Source organism: Balearica regulorum, chromosome 5 (genome assembly GCF_011004875.1).
Source record: "Balearica regulorum gibbericeps isolate bBalReg1 chromosome 5, bBalReg1.pri, whole genome shotgun sequence".
Lineage (NCBI taxonomy): Eukaryota > Metazoa > Chordata > Aves > Gruiformes > Gruidae > Balearica > Balearica regulorum.
In genome coordinates, this window is record NC_046188.1 from 33,495,001 (window position 1) to 33,519,274 (window position 24,274).

The 24,274-nt window shown below is 38.4% G+C and overlaps 1 protein-coding gene across 1 annotated transcript in view; it reads right to left on the bottom strand.

Annotated features, from left to right (window-relative positions):
- Positions 1 to 24,274, bottom strand: part of DPH6 (diphthamine biosynthesis 6) — a 221,488-nt gene that overhangs the window by 114,259 nt on the left and 82,955 nt on the right. The window contains exons 9-12 of the mRNA XM_075754099.1: positions 17,634 to 17,793; positions 16,236 to 16,367; positions 12,307 to 12,436; positions 3,603 to 3,777 (exon numbers count right to left, since the gene is read on the bottom strand). Of these exons, the coding sequence (XP_075610214.1) occupies positions 3,603 to 3,777; positions 12,307 to 12,436; positions 16,236 to 16,367; positions 17,634 to 17,793 (597 nt within the window). The remainder of the gene's footprint in view (positions 1 to 3,602; positions 3,778 to 12,306; positions 12,437 to 16,235; positions 16,368 to 17,633; positions 17,794 to 24,274) is intronic.

The following is a 24,274-nucleotide window of genomic DNA, read 5'->3' on the forward strand; positions in this document are numbered from 1 at the left end:
ACGTATGCATTTTATTTAAAAAGAGCTAAGCATGGTTTTGGAAAACTGCAACCAGTCAGATAGTGTAAGTAGCCAGGTAATCTTTCCTGGTGTACATAATAGACAAGGCTATTTCCAAAACCACCTTCTCCTTTTAAAGCCATCTGCTACAAACTGTGCACTAAGGTCTATCGGACCATTTTCAGTTTCACTGCAAGAGAGGGAACTAAGTCTTCTTAGCAAGGAAACATTAGAACCACTGCAAGTATCACTGCCTTACACCAGATGCAAGACTCTCTATTCCCACTATTGTTCCCACAGTACTTACCTGCTAATTTATCACGCCTTAATGATCAGAAAAATAAAGGAAAAAAGAATTTATTGTAAGGTGAGTAAATAGCAAACCCCCTCCCCCCAATATTGATGAAGTTATAGCTATCTGCACAGTGGAATTAGAGAGTAAGAACACTCTTTTGTTTTTTATGTTTGTGCTACTGGATTCAGAGAGTGCGGAAGAGAAAACTCAGAAAAAGATGCCTAAAGGATGCCTGAAACTGGGATTTGGAAGTTGTCAGAGGGAAAGAACTGAGGTCACAAGGAAAAGCTAAAAGCTGCAACAGACAATCAAGTCATAGATTCATATATATTGATATGTGTATAGAATACATGATGTCACCATCAAAAAGTTATTGTAGAATATGAGAGTACAATAAATTCTACTGTGGCAATTTATTTGTTCATTTCCAGATAGAAAAATATTAAGAAACTTTGCCAAAGCAAACAAACTGTAAGTGCAAATAGACTTTCAAATTGCATTAACATACTAGAAGAACACCTGGTACAAACACTGTCAACTTTCCACCCATTCTTAGATAAGTATTTGTGGTTAGTGTTTCAGTTGCACTGGGCTGGTTTTTTAAATTATTTTTTAATGAACTATGCTTACAGTTCATAAACGCTCAAAGAATGTTCTCACAAAAAAATAATAATGAATAAGCTCTCAGTATGAATTTCTCACCCCCAAACACTGCTTTGCAATGCATCTTCATGTTTAGCTCCCTGATGTACAACTGTGCTGTTAGCTTTTGTGAAGATGATAAGTAAGCTGTTTCTATACAAGCTACCAATTACTGCTTAGTCTTGACAAATCCTCTAATCCACTGGTAAAACAGAGTTAAAACACAAAAATAAAATAATAAACTGATAAAAACCAGCAATTAGTAAAAACATGAAGTAGCTTTAGTAAAAATACCAAGCTACTAGAAATGACCAGCACAAACTGGGCTGGTGCCCGCTGTGGAACAAAGATCTGGAGGAAAGCAAACTGCGTATCATCACATATTCCCAGACTGAATAGCCTAGATGATAGTCTGTGGTACTACTATGAGAAGGACATAATCACAACACTTGTTTTACATTACTGAGATCAGCAGTACAGCCTTTACAATAACTCTGTCATAGCTTACATTCCAGTTGCTGATATAGACATTAAGACTGGCAGAGGTTTCTGCACCAATAAAACAGGAGGACCAAGAAAAATATATCAAATGAGCTCAGGCTTTTCTTAATTATAAGAAAGTCAGTCATATTGTATCTTACAACAGTTTATGTCTACTTGCAAGTAGAGACACTGAAGTTGTTTTTAAAGAGTGTTAATCCCAAAAGAGGAAGAATGTTTGATTTTGCTATAAATACTTTGAAAATCCTAATTGCATTCTGCCGCTGTTGTTTGGTGTCTATCAACTGAGGTCAGGACATTCTCATGGTAAATTTCAAATTTTTACTTTTTGTCCTCATAGCACTGTTGGCAGGATCCTGCAAGGTCCCTGCAGAATTAAACTGATGCTCTGCTGATTGATTTGTTGAGCCTGAAGTGTGAATTCCATAGTTTGCATGAACTACCTACACCTTTACGCTGCCAGCTCCGCTCTGGCATGCCAGTGCGCATCATTCCCAACTTGCAATTCCCTGAATATTACTGTCCTTGGCCTGTTCTGAACTGAGCAAAACCACTGTGCTAAAACACATGATGATTCCCCAGTGTCCACAAAACTTCATATTGGACTAAAACCACAACAATTTCATTGTCCAATTCTTGTCAAGAAAATGATAAACAAGATCTACAGATACACAATGTAAGGGTAATAATAATTTACTGTTTTGAGATCGTTAAGCTTCTGTTCCTCAAACACACAAAACTGATCAACATTTCATCATCATAAAATTATTATAATTTCAAATAATCTTTGTCTGAGATTAAAAAAACACCTTTGTTTCTTCCTTATTTATTCTGGAAAATATTTTCTATTCCTAAAACATACTGAAGTGCTTTACTTCCATTGGTGACCTTAAGAGCTTTATACCTGCCCATACATAGTCTGAGGAAGTCCTGAAAACCCACCTAGAGAAGCTATTAATTTTGGAAAATTCACATTTAAGAAGATACAGGATCCGTATCTTCCATTAATAAATTTTCAAAAGCAAATATGTTGTTTATGTACTCATGCATTCCTCTATGAAGTACTCTTATGAAAAGGTTTTACAGGTTGCATCTTGTATATGGTATTTTAGAATGGAAAGAAGTTTAATAAACCAACTTCCTGCTTTCTCAAGAAAAACAGATATACACAGATGATAAAAAACCACCCTGCTTTAACCGCAAGATTAATACAGTATTTATCTACCAACATTTCCTCCTGCAAATGAAACAAATTCCACAAGCTTCTGAAGCAAAATACAATTCCTGAATTTTTCCATAAAATGGTACAAAGACAAAACAAAGTACAATTCCATGGCCATTATACTAGGTGGGTTTGCGGACTCAGTGAAGTTTCAGGAAATTTAAACAGATGCCATAACAGGTTGTTTAAACCAGTCTGCACTACACAATAATTTGGACTGGACAATGTATTACACAAGAGGAGTATTGGTAAGAAAGAGATATATAAATTCCTTACAATGGAAAAGGTGTGATACTCAATCAGTTGTCAGAACAATACTAGCTGAGCAAGAGGTACCATATTAAGAAAAAAGCTTTTTATTCAAATTTTTGGTCCACTTTTTCATGATACTTTACTGTCACCTTTTCCTACTTTTAAATAGTATGTAATATTCTATTCAGTTTCTTATTCATTTGAAAAAAAGAACAGTTCTTCAACCATGCTGTACTTTTAAATGGTTAAGCAGTACCAAGAGCCTCAATAGGAATTTCATTAAGTAAGCATTTTAGGATCGACTTACCTATAAAAAACCTCGAACTTGCTCACTTTAAACAAACAAATCTCAAATATCCTTAGATGTTCCTAAATTGTGGTAACATTCTAGGCAGTTTATAAAAGTGTATGTGCATCACAATTATTTGGTCTAATTATAATATACAACAAAAGTAGTTCTTGAGATTCTCTGCAAAGAATAATTTAACCTGTTTTATGATCACAAATCAAAGATTTATTGGGGTTAAGTTTTTGTTTTGTCCACAAGTTTTAAAAATATTAATTCAAACTGCTCATTTTTAATTTTTTTTTTGCACATTTTCTTTTGCACATTCAGATGGGAGAGGAGGACTTTATAACTCATTTCAGTAAATGACATATAGTTCACATGAAGTAACAAAGATTCCATACCTTGATGGACTGACTGTAAGGTCCTATGCTAGCAGGTGCCCAGTGGGAAATGCTCTGTACATGCATGACCAATTTTTCATCACGTAACACATCATCCATTGCAACATCATACTTATGTGCAAGGCAGTCAAGGCAAAACAGTACTCCATCAGGTAACAGGGTTTCCACACATACTCTGAAAACACAAGACAATTACTTTTTTCAAACAGAAAGTTGCTTGCACCAATGTATTGGGTCTGGCTGAGATGGAGTTAATTCTCCCCACAGCAGCCCTCATAGTGCTGTGCTGCGTTTTGGTAGCTAGCAAACTGTTGATAACACACCAGTGTTTTGGCTACTACTGAGCAGTGCCAGCACACATCAAGGCTTTCCAACATTTCTTTTTCCCCAGCAGCAGGCTGGGGGTGGGCAAGATCTTGGGAGGGGACACAGCTAGGACAGCTGACCCAAACTGACCAAAGGGATATTCCATACCATATGACGTCATGCTCAGCAGTAAGAAACTGAGAATAGGGGGAGGAACAGGGCAGGGGCATTCGTTGTTTTTTTTTTTTTTACAATGTTTGTCTCCGGAGTAAGGGGCACGCTTACTGAAGCCCTACTTCCCAGGAAGTGGCCGGACATCGCCTGCTGATGGGAAGTAGAGAATAATCTTTGCTTTTTTGCTTTGCTTCGCGCGCGGCTTTTTGCTTTAGCTACATTAAACTGCCTTTGTCTCGACCCACGAGTTTGGGATTGTTTTTTCTCCATCTTCCTTTCTCCCCTCCCTGCCTTACTGAAGAGGGGAGTGATAGAGCGGCTCTGGTGGGCACCTGGCCCCCAGCCAGGGTCAACCCACCACAGTCCTTTTTGGCGCCCAACGTGGGGCTCGACAACGGCAGTTTAGTATTAAGAGTGCTACAGCTATAGTAGTTATTAAGTTGCAAGCTCCTGTGCAGGTCACCGGGTTTGTTAGCTGTGCTGCTTATCTCTATTTTGCTAAACTTAGGAACATGCTGATACAAACAATGGCTGCTCTGTGCTTTGGCCTAGTGTTGATGGTCTTACTGTGCTGGGGTAGCTATTTCGTGGGGAGGATGAAGGAACTTGGGAGCATGCTAGTACAAACAATGGTTATGTGCATGGCCCTGGCATTGATGTTATTGCTGTGCTGGGGGAGCTATCTTGTGGAGATGATGGGGGAATACATCTCTCTCTCTCTACCTGCTTTTGACGTGGATGGTTTCATTATGCAGGCTCCTAAGGTCCTTGTTCACCCTTATGTAAGCTCATTAATATTACTAATTAATACTGCTAGCATATTACGGGTGTTGTGGAGTTTGGTTTTGTCCTGGTTTAAGGGGAGACAACTTTTAAGTGAGGCAATACTGAAACGTGCCCTGAGGCAGCCAGTCCCCGGGAGGCAGGGTGTGTGGAAGGATTTGGGCAGGTTCCTAGGGCGATTATCACCTCCTATAGCCTGGAACTTCACACCTGAACAGGCAAGCAATCCCAGCAAACTGACACGCCACCTGATAGAAGGGTGTCTTGCCTACCCCAATGAAAACCAACAGCTTCTAGCACTGTACTGGGGCCTGGCCTGGGCCTATCGAGCCACAGTGCAGAACTCTCAGAGGACTGTGGTTGAGGAAGGCACCCAAACTGCAGCTGAGGACACCGTGGCTGAGATAGGGACACAAACAGTAAGAACTACAGTAATTGCCCCAGTAGTAAAAAAGAAACAGTGGACCAGGAGGTCAACAGGTCCCTATCATCGATTAGTAAGGGAAGAGGAAGAAGAGGAGGAGAGGTTTGAGCAGGAAGCTGGTCCTTCAGCAAAGAAGTGGGAGGAAGGAGTGAGAGAAATAAGACAAGAAGCAGAAAACTACCCAGGTCTCTGACCTCATCCGAACTTCGAGATATGCGGAAAGATTACAGCCGCCAGCCTGGTGAGCGGATTGCTGCCTGGCTGCTTCGATGCTGGGATAATGGGGCCGACAGTCAGCAATTGGAAGGCAGGGAAGCCCAACAGCTGGGATCCCTAGCTAGAAACCGAGGAATTGAGAGGGTGGTGCCCCTGAACATCTACAATACATCGATGACATCATTGTGTGGGGCAATAAGGCAGAAGAAGTATTCAAGAAGGGAAAAAGAGTAATTCAGATTCTTCTGAAAGCTGGTTTCGCCATAAAGAAAAGCAAGGTCAAGGGACCTGCACAAGAGATCCAGTTTTTGGGAATAAAATGGCAGGATGGACGTCGTTATGTGCCTATGGATGTGGTTAACAAGATAGCAGCTATGTCTCCACCAGCTAACAAGAAGGAGACACAAGCCTTCCTGGGCCTTGTAGGGTTCTGGAGAATGCATATTCCAGGTTATAGTTCAGCTTGTGAGCCCTCTCTATCGAGTAACCCGGAAAAAGAACTATTTTGAATGGGGCCTTGAGCAACAACAAGCCTTTGAGCATATCAAACAGGAAATAGCTCGTGCAGTTAGCTCTTGGACCTGTTCGGACAGGACCAGCTGTACAAAATGTACTCTACACTGCAGCTGGGGAGCATGGCCTCACCTGGAGCTCTGCAGAAAACAGCAGGAGAAACCCGAGGTCGACCATTAGGGTTTTGGAGCCGGGGGTATCGAGGATCAGAAGCCCACTACACCCCAACTGAAAAAGAGATCCTAGCAGCATATGAAGGGATTCGAGCTGCTTCAGAAGTTGTTGGTACAGAAGCGTCTCTTCTCTTGGCCACCGCGATTGCCTGTGCTACACTGGATTGTTTCAAAGGAAACATTCCCTCTACACATCATGCAACTAGCACTACATGGAGTAAGTGGGTAGCACTAATCACACAGCGAGCTCGACTGGGGAAACCCAACCACCCAGGAATTCTGGAAGAGATTATGGACTGGCCAGAAGGTAGAGATTTTGGAGCACTGCCTGAGGAGGTAGCTCGTGCCCAAGAGGCACCACCATATAATGAGTTACCAGAAGACGAAAGGCGTTATGCTCTGTTTACTGATGGATCCTGTCGTGTTGTAGGAAACCATCGGAAGTGGAAAGCTGCTGTATGGAGTCCCACACGACAAGTCGTTGAGGCCACTGAAGGAGAAGGTGAGTCAAGTCAGTTCGCAGAAGTGAAAGCCATTCAGTTAGCCCTAAAGATTGCTGAACGAGAAAAGTGGCCAGTACTCTACCTCTAGACTCCTGGATGGTGGCAAATGCCCTATGGGGGTGGCTACAGCAGTGGAAGAAGACAATTGGCCAGCGCAGGGGTAAACCCATCTGGGCTGCTGCATTGTGGCAGGACATCGCTGCCCGCGTAGAAAACATGGCTGTGAAGGTACGTCATGTGGATGCTCACATACCCAAAAGCCGTGCCACTGAAGAACATCAAAACAATGAACAGGTAGACAAGGCTGCCAAAATTGAAGTAGCTCAAGTGGACCTGGACTGGGAGCATAAGGGTGAGCTATTTCTAGCTCGATGGGCCCATGAAACATCAGGACATCTAGGGAGAGATGCAACACACAGGTGGGCTCGTGATCGAGGGGTGGACCTGACCATGGAGGCCATCACACAAGTTACTCATGAATGTGAAATATGTGCTGCAATCAAGCGAGCGACACGAGTAAAATCTCCCTGGAATAGAGGGCGGTGGCTGGGTTTTCGATATGGCGAGGCCTGGCAGATTGACTATATTGGGCCACTGCCATGAACACGCCAAGGCAAGCGCTACATACTCACCATGGTGGAAGCAACTACTGGCTGGCTAGAGACATTTCCTGTAAACCATGCCACTGCCCGAAACACCATCCTAGGCCTTGAAAGGCAAATTTTATGGCGACATGGTACCCCAGAAAGGATTGAATCAGACAATGGGACTCATTTTCGAAATAACATCATGAGCTCTTCGGCAAAGAAACACGGCATTGAATGGGTGTATCACATCCCCTATCACCCACAAGCCTCTGGAAAGATTGAGAGATATAATGGACTGTTAAAGACTATGTTGAGGGCATTAGGTAATGGGGCATGGAAGCACTGGGATACAAATTTAGCAGAAGCCACTTGGCTGATTAATACCAGAGGATCTGCTAACCGTCCTGGTCCTGCCCAAACAAAACCCCTGCATACTGTGGGAGGAGACAAGGTCCCTGTAGTACACATGGGAAAGTGGCTGGGGAAGGCGGTGTGGATTGCTCCTCCCATGGGAAAAGGCAAACCCATTCCTGGGATTGTCTTCGCTCAAGGACCTGGGTGTACTTGGTGGGTAATGCGAAAAGATGGGGAGACCCGGTGTGTGCCTCAAGGAGATTTAACCTTGGGGTAAAATAATCTGTAATGTGAGTTGTACCTTCTAGGAAGTAATGTAGAAGGAATGACCCAAACCAATGAAGAGCAAGTTTCACAAGGAGCCAGATGAATGCAACAACAGCCCAAAGCAAGCCGGTGTTGGTGCCCAACAACTGAACCTGAACACCCATCCTGACAGATTGGGCCCAAGTCATAGCCGGTTCATGAACATCTGGAGGAGCAGAGGAAGCTCATGGAATGGGAGAATAACATCTATCTGTTAAAGGGCTGGAAATAGTAGTTAATAAGAAGTAAATACAATGAAACAGTTATATATATATGTATTAAAGTGTGTGGAGCATGAGCACGACACAAATGGTATGGAATAAGGGGTGGAGATTGTATTGGGTCTGGCTGAGATGGAGTTAATTCTCCCCACAGCAGCCCTCATAGTGCTGTGCTGCGTTTTGGTAGCTAGCAAACTGTTGATAACACACCAGTGTTTTGGCTACTACTGAGCAGTGCCAGCACACATCAAGGCTTTCCAACATTTCTTTTTCCCCAGCAGCAGGCTGGGGGTGGGCAAGATCTTGGGAGGGGACACAGCTAGGACAGCTGACCCAAACTGACCAAAGGGATATTCCATACCATATGACGTCATGCTCAGCAGTAAGAAACTGAGAATAGGGGGAGGAACAGGGCGGGGGCATTCGTTGTTTTTTTTTTTTTTACAATGTTTGTCTTCCGGAGTAAGGGGCACGCTTACTGAAGCCCTGCTTCCCAGGAAGTGGCCGGACATCGCCTGCTGATGGGAAGTAGAGAATAATCTTTGCTTTTTGCTTTGCTTCCGCGCGCGGCTTTTTGCTTTAGCTACATTAAACTGCCTTTGTCTCGACCCACAAGTTTGGGATTGTTTTTTCTCCATCTTCCTTTCTCCCCTCCCTGCCTTACTGAAGAGGGGAGTGATAGAGCGGCTCTGGTGGGCACCTGGCCCCCAGCCAGGGTCAACCCACCACAACCAACCTTCAGCATTTACTTTCCATGGGTTTTCCTCTTGGATACTATGTTATGAAATTTTGTCAGAGACATAAAACAAAGCTATGGTATTGCAATAACCTGCTAGCATTTACACTGTTGTCTCCTCTCCAAATAATGATCAACTTCAGACTTCCAGCAAGATAATTTCCATTACCAAGGACAGACTAGCAACATAGCCAATGGCTCATTTCCATTTGGTTATTTTTATGATGTGTATCACTTTATTAAGAATACATGAGTTCTTTTATTAAAAAAGCCTTGACCACACAACTCTGGAAATGCCAGGTAAGTTATGCTAAGCGGCCTTCAGACCGAGTGTATCATTGTCATACCCTTACCTCCATGCATTTTTCACTGAATCTCCTTCCGATGGTTGGACTAGGGGGTCAGGTTTCTGAAAATCAGCAGCTTATTGTTCCTTATCATGCAATACTGAGCATATTTTTCTGTTATCCTTCAACTTGCATGACAGAAATACACTTAAGACAGGACTGAAAACCTACTTAAGCATTCATTTAAAAAAGTTCAATTTTCTTTGCTCCAAGGAAGACTGAGTGCCTGTATGGACAGACAGACAGACAGATGGTCTGTTGCATGTGGACAGTGAAAGAGCAGGGGGTAGGGGTGTGTGTGTGAAATCAACATTTCAAAGCCTGAAAAATAATTATATTTGCAGTCCATGCATAAAAAAGTCATTTAGCTCCCAGCAGGAATCCAACAAAAAATTACTTGTTCTCTTTACATATCATATAACATAACCTTACAAAATTCTTCTCATCTTGCTTATTTCTTCCAAGAAAACTATTTTTCTGCCCTCCTCCCACATGCAAATACAGTATTTTTTTCCTCATTACCATCATCATAAGCATGGATGAATGGATTTTCTGCTTGGGCTGGTAAATTTTCAAGACAATTTTGCAAATTTAGTGCAGATCCACACCCTTGAGTCAGTGCTTCCAGCATATTGCTTGTGAGAACTCCCACAACCAGGTCTCTGTGCATAATGCAATGATGCAGCCATGCAAACTGCTGTATAATTTTTCTTCTGGACAAAATGCAACATAAATCTGTTTGTTCCATAAAAATAATCATAAAAATCCATTTTCCTGCAACTTCCTAATCTTTCTACCTGTTATTTTAGTGATGGAAGACTATGTGGCTGGCTATGCAAATGTGGAGGCTTAAAACATGCAGCGGGATGAGAAATGAAAGAAGCTAAATCGGGAGAAGGGTAAATGTCATAAAGAGAACTTAAGCTATATACAAGTGGAGATTCATTTTTGTGTAGTTTACAGCTGGGACTAGATCCCTCCTCTTAAGGCACACACAATGAACACTCAATCCCTCTGTGATGCAGCAATCCTAGCATCTCAATAGAAGCTTCTTCATGCTCTCTTTTAGTCTCTTCTGATACCCAGACAGTGCAGAAGCATGTGAATCTATCATGATATATATTATCTTAACAATGTCTTCTAACTATTCGTCATGCCATTCTTAAAATCCACGTACTTATACTACACTTCACATTCTGTAATATGAATATAAAATATAGTATTTTACATTAGAAAATTGCTAAATAGTTGGGTTTAAAAATAAGAACAAGACATGAGGTATGACTTCATAGTTGACCCTGCTTTGAGCAGGGAATTGGACTAGATGAGTTCCAAAGGTCCCTTCCAACATGTATTAACCTATGATGCAAGCTGATTTTTTTCAAGCTATAGCAGTTCTGCATACTGAGCATATTATCTCAGATGCTTAAGAACATGAATTACTGTAATAAGAAATAAGCCCTTTTGACAAAGGCAATAAAGAATTTACAAATGAAATGCTAGTTTTAACACACAACTTTTAAAAAAGCAGAACAAAAATTTCATGGGCTAGGTGTTTGTTATCCAATTTTCAATGGGAAAAAAACCCAAGACACCCAAGTAACACAGGAATCACATACTGCATACTTAGACCATCATGCTGTTTCATTATGTCAGAGGTGGACTTGGATGCAATGTTGAAGATTCTGTACAACAGATATTAAAAAGCTATAATTTGGGGATCGATGAATGAAAGTGTTAGCGTCGGTGTATTCAAAGTCTGAAATCGTTTCTTTTCATACTTGCATTCTTAATGAATACATAAGTGCAACTAAGCTACATGCTAACAATCATTATCTGACAGAAACACAAGACATTAAGATCAAGCCAAAGATCCATCTAGTCCAGTATTCATTTTCAACCACAGCCAAGTGCATATAAGCAGGGGAAGAAAAGGAACAGAGTAAGTATATACGCGTACTGTCTTGAAATATCTCTCAGTATCAAATGATGTGCACCTTGGGAAGCTCCTCAGCTAACAATTTGTTTTGTATTTATCAAAATAAACAGAACAAGGTGAATAAAGTTTGTCACTAGGACCTAGAAGGTTCCAAACTTCATCACTTTTAAAAAGACGTAATAATCATTGATAGTAAGGCTTCAGTAAGGCTGTTGACACTGTTTCCCGTAACACCCTAACAGACAAGCTGTTGATGTATGGGCTGGGTGAGCAGACAGTGAGGTGGACTGAAAACTGGCTGAGCGGCCAGGCCCAGAGGGTGGAGATCAGTGGCATAAAGTCTTGCAGGTGGCCAGGAACAAGTAGTGTCCCCCAGGAGTCTATATTGGGTCCAATCCTGTTCAACATCTTCATTAATAATCTGGATGATGGGGCAGAATGTACCCTCAGCAATTTCGTGGATGATACAAAACTGGGAGGAATGGCTGATACACCAGAGGTTTGTGTTGCCATCCAGATGGACCTTGACAGGCTGGAGAAACAGGCACACAGGAACCTCATGAAGTTGACAGTCCTGCACCTGGGGGGAACAAACCCATGCTCCAGTATATTCTGGGGATTAACTGGCTGAAAGCAGCTTTGCAGAAAAGGACCTGGAGGTTCCTGATGGATACTAACTTGAACATGAGCCAGCAATGTGCCTTTGTAGCAAAGAGGGCTGATGATATCCTGGGCGGCATTCAGAGGAGCATTGCCAGCAGGTCAAGGGAAGCAAACAGGGAAAGTAAATAAATCCCACCAATATAAAAGACTTGTCAGTTCAGTCAAGTCACAGAGGAGAACTGAGGCTTGCAAAACATGTATTATTCTTCTGTAAGGTCATACGGGGGGAGGGGTTGGGGTGGCATTTATAAACCTTATGGTATATATTAAGGCAAGAATTTCCAACACTAGTGTTTTTGAGTTGAGCAGCCATGATGTGATTACTCCAACAGGCAGCAAAAGTCTACTTCTAAGACTGTGAGGCACAAACATTTGGACAAAAGCTTCATAAATATGGTAACAATAATTCAGTATATTACAGTGTATCATAAATATACTATAGCAGTAGTCTAATCATACCTTGCTGGTGGACACAAATCAAATTCTGTCACATAAACTGAATTTATAACATTGAAATCTTTCATGCTCTTCATATACAGATGAACCAAAACAATATCCTTCAGTTTCAATCCCTCTGAAGTCATATTAGCTGCAGGATAAAAATAATATAGCTGTTAAAGACAGAATATTTTAAATGTGTGTAGAAAGACAGCATCCTGGTTTTGTTCATCAAAACCAAGTGGTAATAACCTAACAGTTACCTAAACATGACTGAAGGTTTTGCAACATACTACCTTTCCCCCTATAATACCTATTTTTTTCATGAAACTCTTTCTCATGTTAGTTTTCCAAACGTACAGAAACAGAATACAAATAAATTTTATCCACCCTGAGCAGTGGTGAATTCTTGCCCCGAGAAAACTTATTATGCATTAATGCATGTAGATGTGCTACAGTCCGAATTCCTCGTATCCGTAAGTTTTATTATCTCGTATTTTTTTATTTTCAGCCTATGACAGCTAGTAATCTATAAAGGACTTTGAATCACAAAAGTATAGAACTGGAAAGGACAATAAGAGGTACTTTAGTGCATCACCTTCTTCAAAGAAAAGATCAAATATTTACATGCTATTCCAGAGGGATGCTTGTCTAAGCTGTTTTTAAAAACCCTCACTGCAATAATAATTTCTGCATAAACAAAGAGTTATAAATGGCAAGACAGACAACAGGAAACAGAAGTAGCCACAGGAGAAATGAAGGAAAGATGAGAGCAGAGGAAAGTTCAAGTAGATAGTTAAAGAAAAGATACTGGGAAGTCAAGATCGTCTAAATGTGTATGCACAGAAGATTCCAGTCATAGCACTTAAGGAGAATGTGTTAGACTTACATAGTCAATACCATAACAAGATACGTGAATCAGCTCTGCAGTGTGGACCTTTTGTAACTCATGAGCAACAGAAACTAAATGAAGAACAAAATCTTCTCTGAATACAGAACATATATAATAACAGAGGCCCACGTCACCTAACATAAATGAGCTATGTAAAGTTCTTTTCAGTGTAACTTTGGAGATCCTGTCCTTTAACGTTACAGTGTGTACCTGTATATACCTATATATTTGTTTTCCAGTGGAGAAGTACAAGACTATAAAGACAATCTCTGTTGGCTGTTGTCTTAGTGAGAAACAACTACTTTTTGTGTAAAGTATTTCCATGCTTTTAAAGCCAGTTCTGGAGTTGGCACACTTCCATAAAGGTCAGTTTGGTCACACCGATACTGAATTTTGCTCTAAATGTCTCAGCTTTAATCATAGTGCCATTAGTGTTGGCTATCTGAAGAGGGGAATTCTCATTGACAGAAAAGGAAGTGTGCGTTAAGTGATATAAGAGATTATATATCAATTAACGTAGAACTCATATGAAGTCAAAATACATGTCCAGAAATATCAGCTGAGAAATTAGCACAAAATGATAATTCTGTCCAGAAATATAAATGTATTTGAATGCTGCCTGATAGCAATCACTAGGTCAATATCAGGTGCTATGTCATCAGTCAAGGAGGAAACAAGGACATTTTTTGGATTTCCAGCCAGCATTTCAGTCAAGAAGAAAAGGTTTTGGCATGCAGTTAAAAGTTCTGCAGCATTATATGAAATATTGGAGGGAGAAAAAAAACCCCCAAACTCAAACCAAACTGATACCCTGCCCAGGCCTAAATTAAAAATGCATAAGCCAACACACTAACTCCAATTTGTGGACACATAACAGTATTAGAGCAAGTTGAAGGCAAAGAGATTTGGGTAAATTTGTAATTTCTAGCTTTATTTAAAAAATCTTCTTAAAGTAAATAAAAGTACAATCCCCTTTTCCTCTGCATGAATTACAGGAACGATGGGAAAGAATTTCTCCCTAGCTTGTAAGCAGAATAAAATTGACCTCTGTATCAAGTCAAAAGATGAGCCAGTTAGCAACCCACCATCGGGGTTCTTGACAAGAAGTTCTGTTTCCCAAGGCAGGACTCTTACACAGCACATCTCCAGGATGTACAGGGAAACCATACAGCCTTTCTGTTGAACTCCACGCCATTCACTGTTCTAAATAATTTATAAAATATGATCAGGTGAGACTCATCCTTACTTAGGCAGAACTGCCTAAAAAGAACAGACCCAAAAGATAACATTGGCCAAAGTACAGCTCAATTTTTTTAGATTGGTTATCCAGGATCCTTAGGCCAAGAGCCACAAAAGACAGCATCAAAACTGTCAATAGAAAGTAGCATTTTAGACTAAATTTTCATGTAATAAAAATCTATGTAGTTCCCTTCAAGCCTATGGAGCTTTGCCATGGTACAGCTGCACCAGAGCTGGTTTATATATAAAGCACTGCAATCTCTGTCATCTTCCAATCATATCCAAAGAAATGTTTAACAAAAGAGTTTAAGAAAATAAATGTAAACAGTCATCAGTTCTTGGCTTCACGGGAGAATTCCATCCACTTTACAGAACAACCACATGTTTCATAACATCTAGTAATAAATTTCCATTTCTGAATCCTTTTGGCAGCACTTGTCTCCTTTAGAGGTGATTAAATCACTTAAGCCAGCAAACAGAAGGTTAGACAAATTGTACTTATTCTATTCTTACAGCACTGAAGACTGAACTGCTGTACAGATCCTAAGTATGAGTTCACAAAAAGCCTTGTGCATATTTGCAGATCAGTTAAGTTCTGAGAAACAAATTGTTTCTTCTGCCATGACAGAACCATAACTCAGTCTTCCACACCCACTTCCAAAAAAGAGAAAAATGAAAGGAAATGTGAGAACTGACATTTTCTACCAGGATCAGAAAATTACTATTTTTCTTGACTATAATACAGCTAATGCAAGTAATTTGCTGAAAGCAATAGGCTACTGACTAGTCAGAGACACAATCATTTTTGACAGATGCTAAGGCAAAATATATAATGTTTGTACTGGCAGATTTCCATTCAAATATAATGAGAACAAACCAAAACATTACACAACCCTTTTACTTCAATTTACAGAAGATTTACACTAAATACTATTGTCTTTACTACAAGTTTGATCACATCCACCTTGCTTATTTTCCAAGCAATCAAAAACTAGCTTAAGGACCTTCTACAAAGCACAACTTCTTGGCTTCTGAAAAAAATTCTACGGTTTCTTTATCATCCTATATTCAGTCACGAATACGCAGCTGTACATGCAAAAACTAAGAATTTATAGGACAATACCTCACACAAATTCATGAACAAGAATATGAGCCTATCTATTTAGATACTAAAAATTATTTCTATTTTTATGAATGAAAAGAAGCCTGTATAAACATGTTTTACTTAAAATTTAGAATGAAAAAAAAATACAAAACAAAAATGTGAACATTTTGGTTTATGTCAGTATCTTGCAAGAGGGGCATAGTAAGGAACCTGAATTTCATGATTCCCAAGATAGTAATTTCTCCTTTACATTAAGAATATAAATGAGATTTACTGCTACTGACCTAATCCTGGATTCCAAAATGTGCAACAGCTTTCTAAAAAAATTAATTTAAAATTATGGTAGCTGCAAAAGTGCTTTAGGAAGTAGACGGCGTCCATAGCACACATGTGCACTCACACACAGAGTATATATAGCAAGAAATCTATAAAGCAAGATATAAAGCAAGTAAGTACTGTGTAAATACTGTTGTTACAGTGATATGAACACTACTCTGGCTTTCTAGGGTCTTCAAAAGCCAGTCAAATTATGTGCTCAGTATTAAAGCCAGCAGTCTTGATATCAATGATTCCAATCAAATGCAAAATGAGATGGCAAAGTGACAACCACAACATTTAAAGTTATAAAACTATATGACAATACAGATTCTTACTTAATAGCATATTAAAACCAGTATAATTAACAGCATATAATGGATTAACTGAATAAAGCACCTTGGAGAGAAGAAAATGCTTCCCTTGCTGCCTCTTGAGCATTTTTGCCTTTTGATGGGAGGCAGTGAGCAGTGATACCTGAAAACCACTGGTAACCACTCAGGGATCTTCCTGAACTTCCAAACATCTCAGCTATCGGAAATAAAGAACAGCACTATGATTATAATAATGAAAGATTTCAGATTAAGCTAGAATATATTTAAAATTGTTTAAGTAGACAGAAAAAAAAAATATCACAAACTGTAAAAACATCTTCAAAACGTATTTACAGACAAACAGATATAAAACAAAAACTTAAAAGTAAGTGCGCTGGTAACAAAGCTTTGAAATGCTATTTGACAAATTCTTCTCCAACACTGCCTTCAGAAAAAAATGCCTGCAAGTAGTATTTAGCTGAGAATTTCAGTACGTTCTCTCCTACTTTCCATTTTTGCTGACCTTTTACAATTTCTCTACCTCTTTTGATAGAGACTTGGCACAAGACATGACAGTGAAAAGTTAAAAGTATCCTGTATCTAAGTGACACAGGAACAGATTATCAATTTCATATGCCAAATTTTAACGGACGTTCCAGTAACCAGTATTTAACCTGGTTCTGATCATCTTAGCAAATGCATAACGTGTTTAGGCGTTTTTTAACATCCTGCCATGCACTTACCATATTCAAGAGTCTAAATACCATTCAATATCAAACACTGTTACGCTATGAAACTTAGTTTTCAGGAAAAGTTTACTAATCTTTGGGTGTAGGGTAACAGTGATGCTGTGGTACTTCAGTGAGGTACCAATCTATGAACTCAGGTTTATCTTGCATTAATCACCTCATGTCTGAGACAGTTCCAGTATCAGGCATATGATTAGTTACTGCAGCTCACCTAAAAGACAGTAACTTGCTAGGCTGCAAAACTTGATCGTGCGTGTCTCCCTGAGGTCGGTTGGGTGGGGACAGACTCACACACTATGTAAGCAAGTTGAGCAGTTGTGTTTTGTACTTCATTTTAGAGTTTGCTTTTCTATCTTCAATTAAAAAACAGTAGAGTATGGGACCAGGTGTGGTTAGACCTTTTAAATAAAATTGTCTCACCACACAAACAAATGATTAGATTATAGTAATTTAATTCAGGCAAACAGAACACATTAACGTGTGTTTTCTGAAAGAAAGAAAAAAAAATGGGTTATGCTCCTTCTGTAAAAAAAAATGAAATTCTTCACTACTACAGATCTATTGATTCATATCAAAAAATTGTACTGTAGTAGGATCTCTTTTTTTTTTGAGACTGGTTATTACAGGTCACAAACACTCTTTTCAGGAGGGTTCTTACAGTCATTAACAGTGTACTCCACCAGGGCATGAAATACTCAATATTACTTCTCTAATGGAAGTTGTGCAAGACTCACTGAAATCCAAAGAATGATGTTTCAAAGACTTCCAGATGACTGGACTGTTTTTCTGTGGTTCATCCTCTTCTGATGAAGGGAAAGTATCATCATCATCATCATTGCAGCTTACCTCACAAGAACAGCTATTGACCATAAATGTACCTGAAGATTCCCCCTGCTTGAGACAAATATTATAAAATAAGCAAGTAAACAGCATGCCAAGCAGTATGAAATCAGTACATTTTATCATTCAAATTTTGGGTTTCAGTTACAAAAAAATACTATAGCTCAATGGGTACTTAAGCTTAGAATAATAAATGGAAGAACAGCATTAGGATTTCCCACTATTTAAATTGCAGAAACTGGCAGAATACAGTGTGCTCCTGCTGACATATCATACGGGAAAAAAATGCAGACTTAGTAGTAAATAAGAACAACAGATATGAAAAACTATGAGACTCAAGATAAGAGACAGAAAGAATACTATGATTGATGAAGAAATGCTATTTCCACTATTATAAACAGGAGAATTATGCTTTCCAAAAATAGTATAAATTAAGTGAAAAAAAGGAACAAAAGTACAAAAGTAACAATTTGATAATTAACACTGTCACTAAACACTGGAAACAGAGCAAAAGACTAACAAGAAAGTTTTAAAACTGTGGAACTTTGAATGAATGCAGTTCATGCAAAAGAAAAAATCTCTTTCTATTCATCTCACAAAGACTATTCCTTCCATCCAACTCACCACCCTTTGGGATGCTCTGAGTTTTGAGATACAGAAAAGAGCATTTCCTAAGATTTATACATCAAAATAATTTCTTGAGAAGGAAGGAAAAATAATTGTACACTGTACCTTTTCTTCTTCCCAAATGCTTTCTTAGGCCTAGGAAGAGAAAATTACCCAGTGTGCCTTTTAAAGCAAAATACACGAGCAGAGTGCATACTGACCACTCTTCCAAAATTCTGTGTTCGTTACATTTTCAACAAGTCATGTAATAGCAGCATTCATTTTTTTTTTATTATTTTAGAGCAATCAGAACCCCTACTCTCTTCCATCTCATTTTTCAAGGCAGCCTAATCTGCAGAGCATGCTGACTTTGTCTTCATCTAAACCCAATATGAATTATGGCAGAATCTATCCATAAACCTTAACCAAATATCACTGCATGCTGTAACTCCAGATTCTATTGATTAATTTTCTGCTCAAAGGTCTCAAATTTCATATAGTGTCTAAACTATGCATTTTACTGCAGGCTTCTTAAATATTAAATTCACAAAAATGATGATAAAGCCAAATAAAGCAAGATAAAAAGTTGACAAAATATGAAGCCTTTGGCAATTCCTAAATATGGATTAGAAACTGCTGAATATTCTTTTAGCTCACAAATTAGTGTACTATATATGGAATTTCCATGCAAAATGTCTATGAAAAAAAAATTAACATTATACAGCGAAGCACTCATAAGGTCACCTGAAGTTTGACCCTCTGCACTCCCTGCTTTTTAACAATTAGATCTCATCAAGCTGTCAAACAAAATGGGATATATTAAAAATTACTAATCAACTTTGAATATAGACTTTTTTAAAAAAAGTAATTTTATTGTAATTTTTTCTTTCCTTTCAAAAATATTTATTATTATTTATTGCAACTTCAAAAGTTTTCTCTTGATATGAAGCGAAAAAAAAACAAAGCAAGGGGAAAAAACCCCAGAAAACTATAGCATGCATCAGAAGTTTGCAATGAGAACACAGCATTTACATCGATATTTGACTTCACTGGAGAGAAAAAGGATCCAGTTAAGTTAAAGCAGTGTATTTGGAAATTCTCAGGAAAGGCTAAATTACAAAAAGGTCATTACCTACGAGAGGAAACTCAGCTCTGCTGCGTCTAAAAGGGCTCAAGGGGAGTTTTATAAGCACTGTAAACACTAAAGCTGTGCTCTAAGAGGGGCTGATGTTCTTTGATTGGACCTCATTTTATTCATTCCTCCAAGAAAGGCATGAAAGTCAAGGCAATAATCTACTTTATGTGAATCAATTGTACGTGAGAGGTTAAAAGAAGTCAACTAAACGTAACATAATAGCACAAAGATGAAAACTGCAATTTAGCACAAACACGACATGCATTCGAACATTACAATATACAAGCATCCAACAGCATCTATACCATTTCCCCCTCATTGAATTACACCTTCAACTACTCCTGTTGGTTGATATATTTTGCTGTTGCCCAGAGGGCTGCCTGATAGCCCCTAACCCTTCCGGTATGACTTAGAAAATCAAGAAGCAGGAACACAAACCTGTAACTGAAATAGATCTTAAACTGGATTATGCTACAAGAACCAAGCAAATGTCATTTTTTCTATTTTTTTGGAAGCTTCTGTTTTTTTATCCACAAGACTTCACTTTATAGAAATAAACTGCCTGTACAGTGTCATGACGTGCTAAATGTGCTACCATTTCCTTCTTGCAAATTACTGTTTTATGAAATTAGTTGCTTTCACTGGCTAATTTGTAACATCCATCATGAAACAATCAATTTGCATTGTAGCACAGGCACTCACCGAGTACTAACGTAACATACAGACATTACAGAGTTTGCACCTCTTGGTCCTACCCCCTGAGTAAGCATGCACAGACATGGTGATATGAATGATACTGTCACTATGCTGCCTTGGGTTTTGTTTTTACGTCACCTGGATTTTAACTTCAATATGGTATAGCAATTCATCACTAGGCAAAAGATAAGTGAACTGGAAAGGGAATAGTTCCAGCTTGCCAGTATGGCAGCCACGTTGTTTCTTGCTTTTGTTAAGCTTGACATAATTACCTTTTAAGAGATCTAGAGATGCAGATACCTTGTGCAGGTCCTTATAGAGACCTGTAACTTCTCTCCACTCCCTAACCTGGAGGACTGAATTTATACGCTCTGCAAGTGAACATGAAAAGAGCACCTATTCCATTTTTTTGCCATCTGTGAAAATTGTTCTTTCTTTCAACTATGTTTCTAAACATGTTTTCTGCAAAATGTGCTTCATAAAAAATTCATGGGCATGTAGTGAGATTCACAGACTGTATCACAACTGGTTTGGTCTAACTTACAGAACTTCCCTGTAGCTTTGTAATTTGTTAATATTACAAACATCCCAAACTGATGGCACATTAAATTTTCGTATCATCCACGGTCACATCTCTTTTTCTTAAATATGTCAATATTTTAGAAATTGTTAAGCTTGTATCAATATTGCTTCACAGATATAAATAAAATTATACATTTGTGTTTACACATATACACAAACAGCTGGTCAACTGCAAAATTTTTGGAAATTACTAAGAAGTACTAGAAATTCTACGATGCCTCTTACATACACCAAAGACTATTAAAATAATTATAGACTACTGTTGATTTAAATACCTAAGATACATCACAATGATTCATTCAAGGCCGACTCCCACACTGCTCCAAAACCATAGGTAATCAATCACTTTCTGCAGCAGCACAGGTGCAGGCTACAGCAGAAGTATTAGGTGTGGAACCTGGCACTAGAAGAACAGGCTCAATGCCAGCCTAAGTAGAGCTGCCAGACTCTGTTTAGTAGCTATATTCAAATCTCATACAAATGTTGATCTTCCATTCCTGTTGACAGAGAAAGTAATCTAAAAATTTTAAACTTAAAGTTAAAGACTGCCACAAACAGACTAACTTTCCCAGAATAATACTCTCATCACTTCAAAAACAAAAAATCAAGCGTGCTATAATGACGTTTTAATTAAATCTTACAGAACCTATTTTACCACATAACATTTTCATGTTACTTCACAGACTCAATATATTTTCCCATTTACTACCCTGTTTCTCCCACACCCACTGTACATTGTGATACCAACCTAATTTTGGATCAGAGCCTGCATGCATGCATATGCTTAACTACATTCACATAACTCATGTCAGTGATGCAAGTGCGCTCAGAATGAAGTTAAGCAAATGCACGAGTGTTCCAAGATCCAAATTCTCCTGTTGAAAAAGCCTTGGAGCTAGGACTTTGACTGATATAGCTGAAATTCCATGTAGTGGTCTTTTATGAAAACAACAGATTGCCTTCTTAAAAAGCTTACATTCTCCACTACAGAAACTGGTATAAAAACCTATCACAACACAATTCCAAAACTGATAGCTCTCCCACTGAGCAGCAACGAGAATACGGGGGGGGGGGGGGGGGGGCAGAAAGCTCAGAAGGCATAAGGAAAGACTATCATAATCTCTTTATTCTTTGTGGTGTACCTTGATAACAGGATTCCTTGAAATAAATATAATGAGAGAGACCACAAACATCTCCTTGCTGTATTTCAAGTACAATACACAGCCACATAGGAAAGAAAGTCCTTTACTCTGAAACACTTTCAAATAAAGTCTCTTCATGATGAAAAGAGAACAAAAAATTCTCTTTTCTCAAAGAACTGAACTGAATCTGCAATTAAATGGAGTAGGAAAGAAAATCCTTTATTTATTATCTTAGTGGTTGAAATAAATCCATGTAAAAAAAAAAAAAGTTGCTGTATTTGTTACAAAGTTTTGAAAACATAACTGCAAGGATTATCTATATTCTTACGATCCAGAAGGGAAACTAAAGATTACCTAAGAGAAGTATCATTCAATGGTGACAAAGTAGTCAAAAAATGCCACCTATCATGCCACTGACACATTTTGCAACTTGAAATTCCTTCCTGCTCCCCCTGACATCACTTATGAATTCTAATTCTACACCTGAAGTGCTAAATGGAGATTAACTCAATTCGGGCCAGAAGGAACAGGACAGAAAGAGGCTACAAAGTTAAATCAAATCTAACCTGCAGGATAATGCTCCTTTAGTACACAAGGCATGTAAATTATCTGCCAAACACCTTTTCTAACTTTTACAAGTCTTTTTTTAAATTGTCTCCAAATTGACCTGTGAAATAGATTTGCTGATGTTTAAGAGGGGCATAACTACTTGCACTTGTGTTCCACTCAAACAGGTCAAGATCTTTTACAAACACGAAAAGAAATAAGCCTCACAATGTCAGTTTATGACAGGTGAATACAATGCAATAGTATGCTACAAGAAAGAGCAGCAGCAGGCATGATTCCTGTATCTGTTGGAGGTGAACAGGCTCCTTCCTTTTGCCAAGCGTCAAAAGAAAACTACAAAGCTCCCTCTAATTCTGGACTATCCCTGACTTAAGGGACAGCAGTTTCACAGTTTGTATTGTTTGACATATGTGTGCTCCTATTCAGTGGAACTTGGGGAACAAAGTATTCATTATTAAACATGAGAAAGAGCAAATCTTAAAGCATGAACGAGAGCTAATATGTTCACTGCTGTCATCAGAAGTATGTTCACATCAGCAGAAGCTCCAACAGCTTTCATTTCTGTTCCTGATCATTCAAAAGCCAACACAACAAAGAATCATATAATACAGGAAAAATAAAAATGTTCATTGTGCTATCAAACTAAAAAAAAAAATAAAATTGTTCCACAGTTGTATTTTATCCAAATTGAAAATATTCAAAATTAAACTTTTATTGAATACAAAAGCTGATACACTTGATTTACAGATTCTGGAGTATGCTTCAGAAATTGCTGCCTCCTCAACAAAAAACATCCTACATTTTACAGGTACAAAGTGACAGTCTCATTGGCAAAAATACTGATGAAGCTAGGTGCCTGTATTACGTACATCATAGCGGTGACCTTGTTTTTTACAATCAAGTAAATGGGGCATTCCTGCATTTTGAGCATGAGTGTTTTATTAGCATTATTATTTATTCTTGATATTTTTGTAAAATGCCTACAAAAAAGTTATCTTAAGCCATCTTTACCAAACTTTTAAGAATGTTTTAATAATAAAATCTTTTATATTTATTTATCTCTTTAGCCTTTTCTGTATCACTGGTAATGAAAGAAAAGAGGGTCTGTTAAAAAAAAATTTCAATTATTATGCAAAAACACATCTTGAAGTTGCACAGTAATGCATTAAACCAGAACAGTGAGTAAAATGTTATTTTCCCCCAGGCACAAGGGCTCATTTTGCTGCCAGAAACAATCTAAAACAAATTTCTATGCAGGCTTTGTAGTTAAACATGAAGAGATTTAGCTGAAGAAAATGCATTATAGAGGAGGAAACACAGCAGAGACTAAGGTACACTAGCTCTAATTGCATAATGATTATAAAAGTAAATTCAAAGAATGTAAAATTAACACCTGTGGCACGTAACTAAGATAAAATGAATATACAATAGAAGTTAAAAATATGTGTGTATCTCAGTTGAAATGATAACAAAACTGATGTCATAATACTTACTAGAATTACACATCACTGTGCAGTCTATTAATGGTTTCTACTTTTATACCTTGTTCATAATGGAGTGGTTTTTGCCCAATTTTCAGCAATCCCCTGAAAGCCTGAAACTAAAATTAGTTCTCCTTCTAAAGCAGTTTTCCCCTGCAGTGATTTGTTATTGTACGATTGGCTTTTAAGTGCTGAATTACTAACTGATAGTTAAATTTTTTCGTAGGGCTTGTAAGCAACAAATAGTGAGAAAAAGTACAGTACTACAGGCATATCAATCTTGAAGGCATCTCTTTATCATTATGCAGTTAAACAGTGCTAACTTA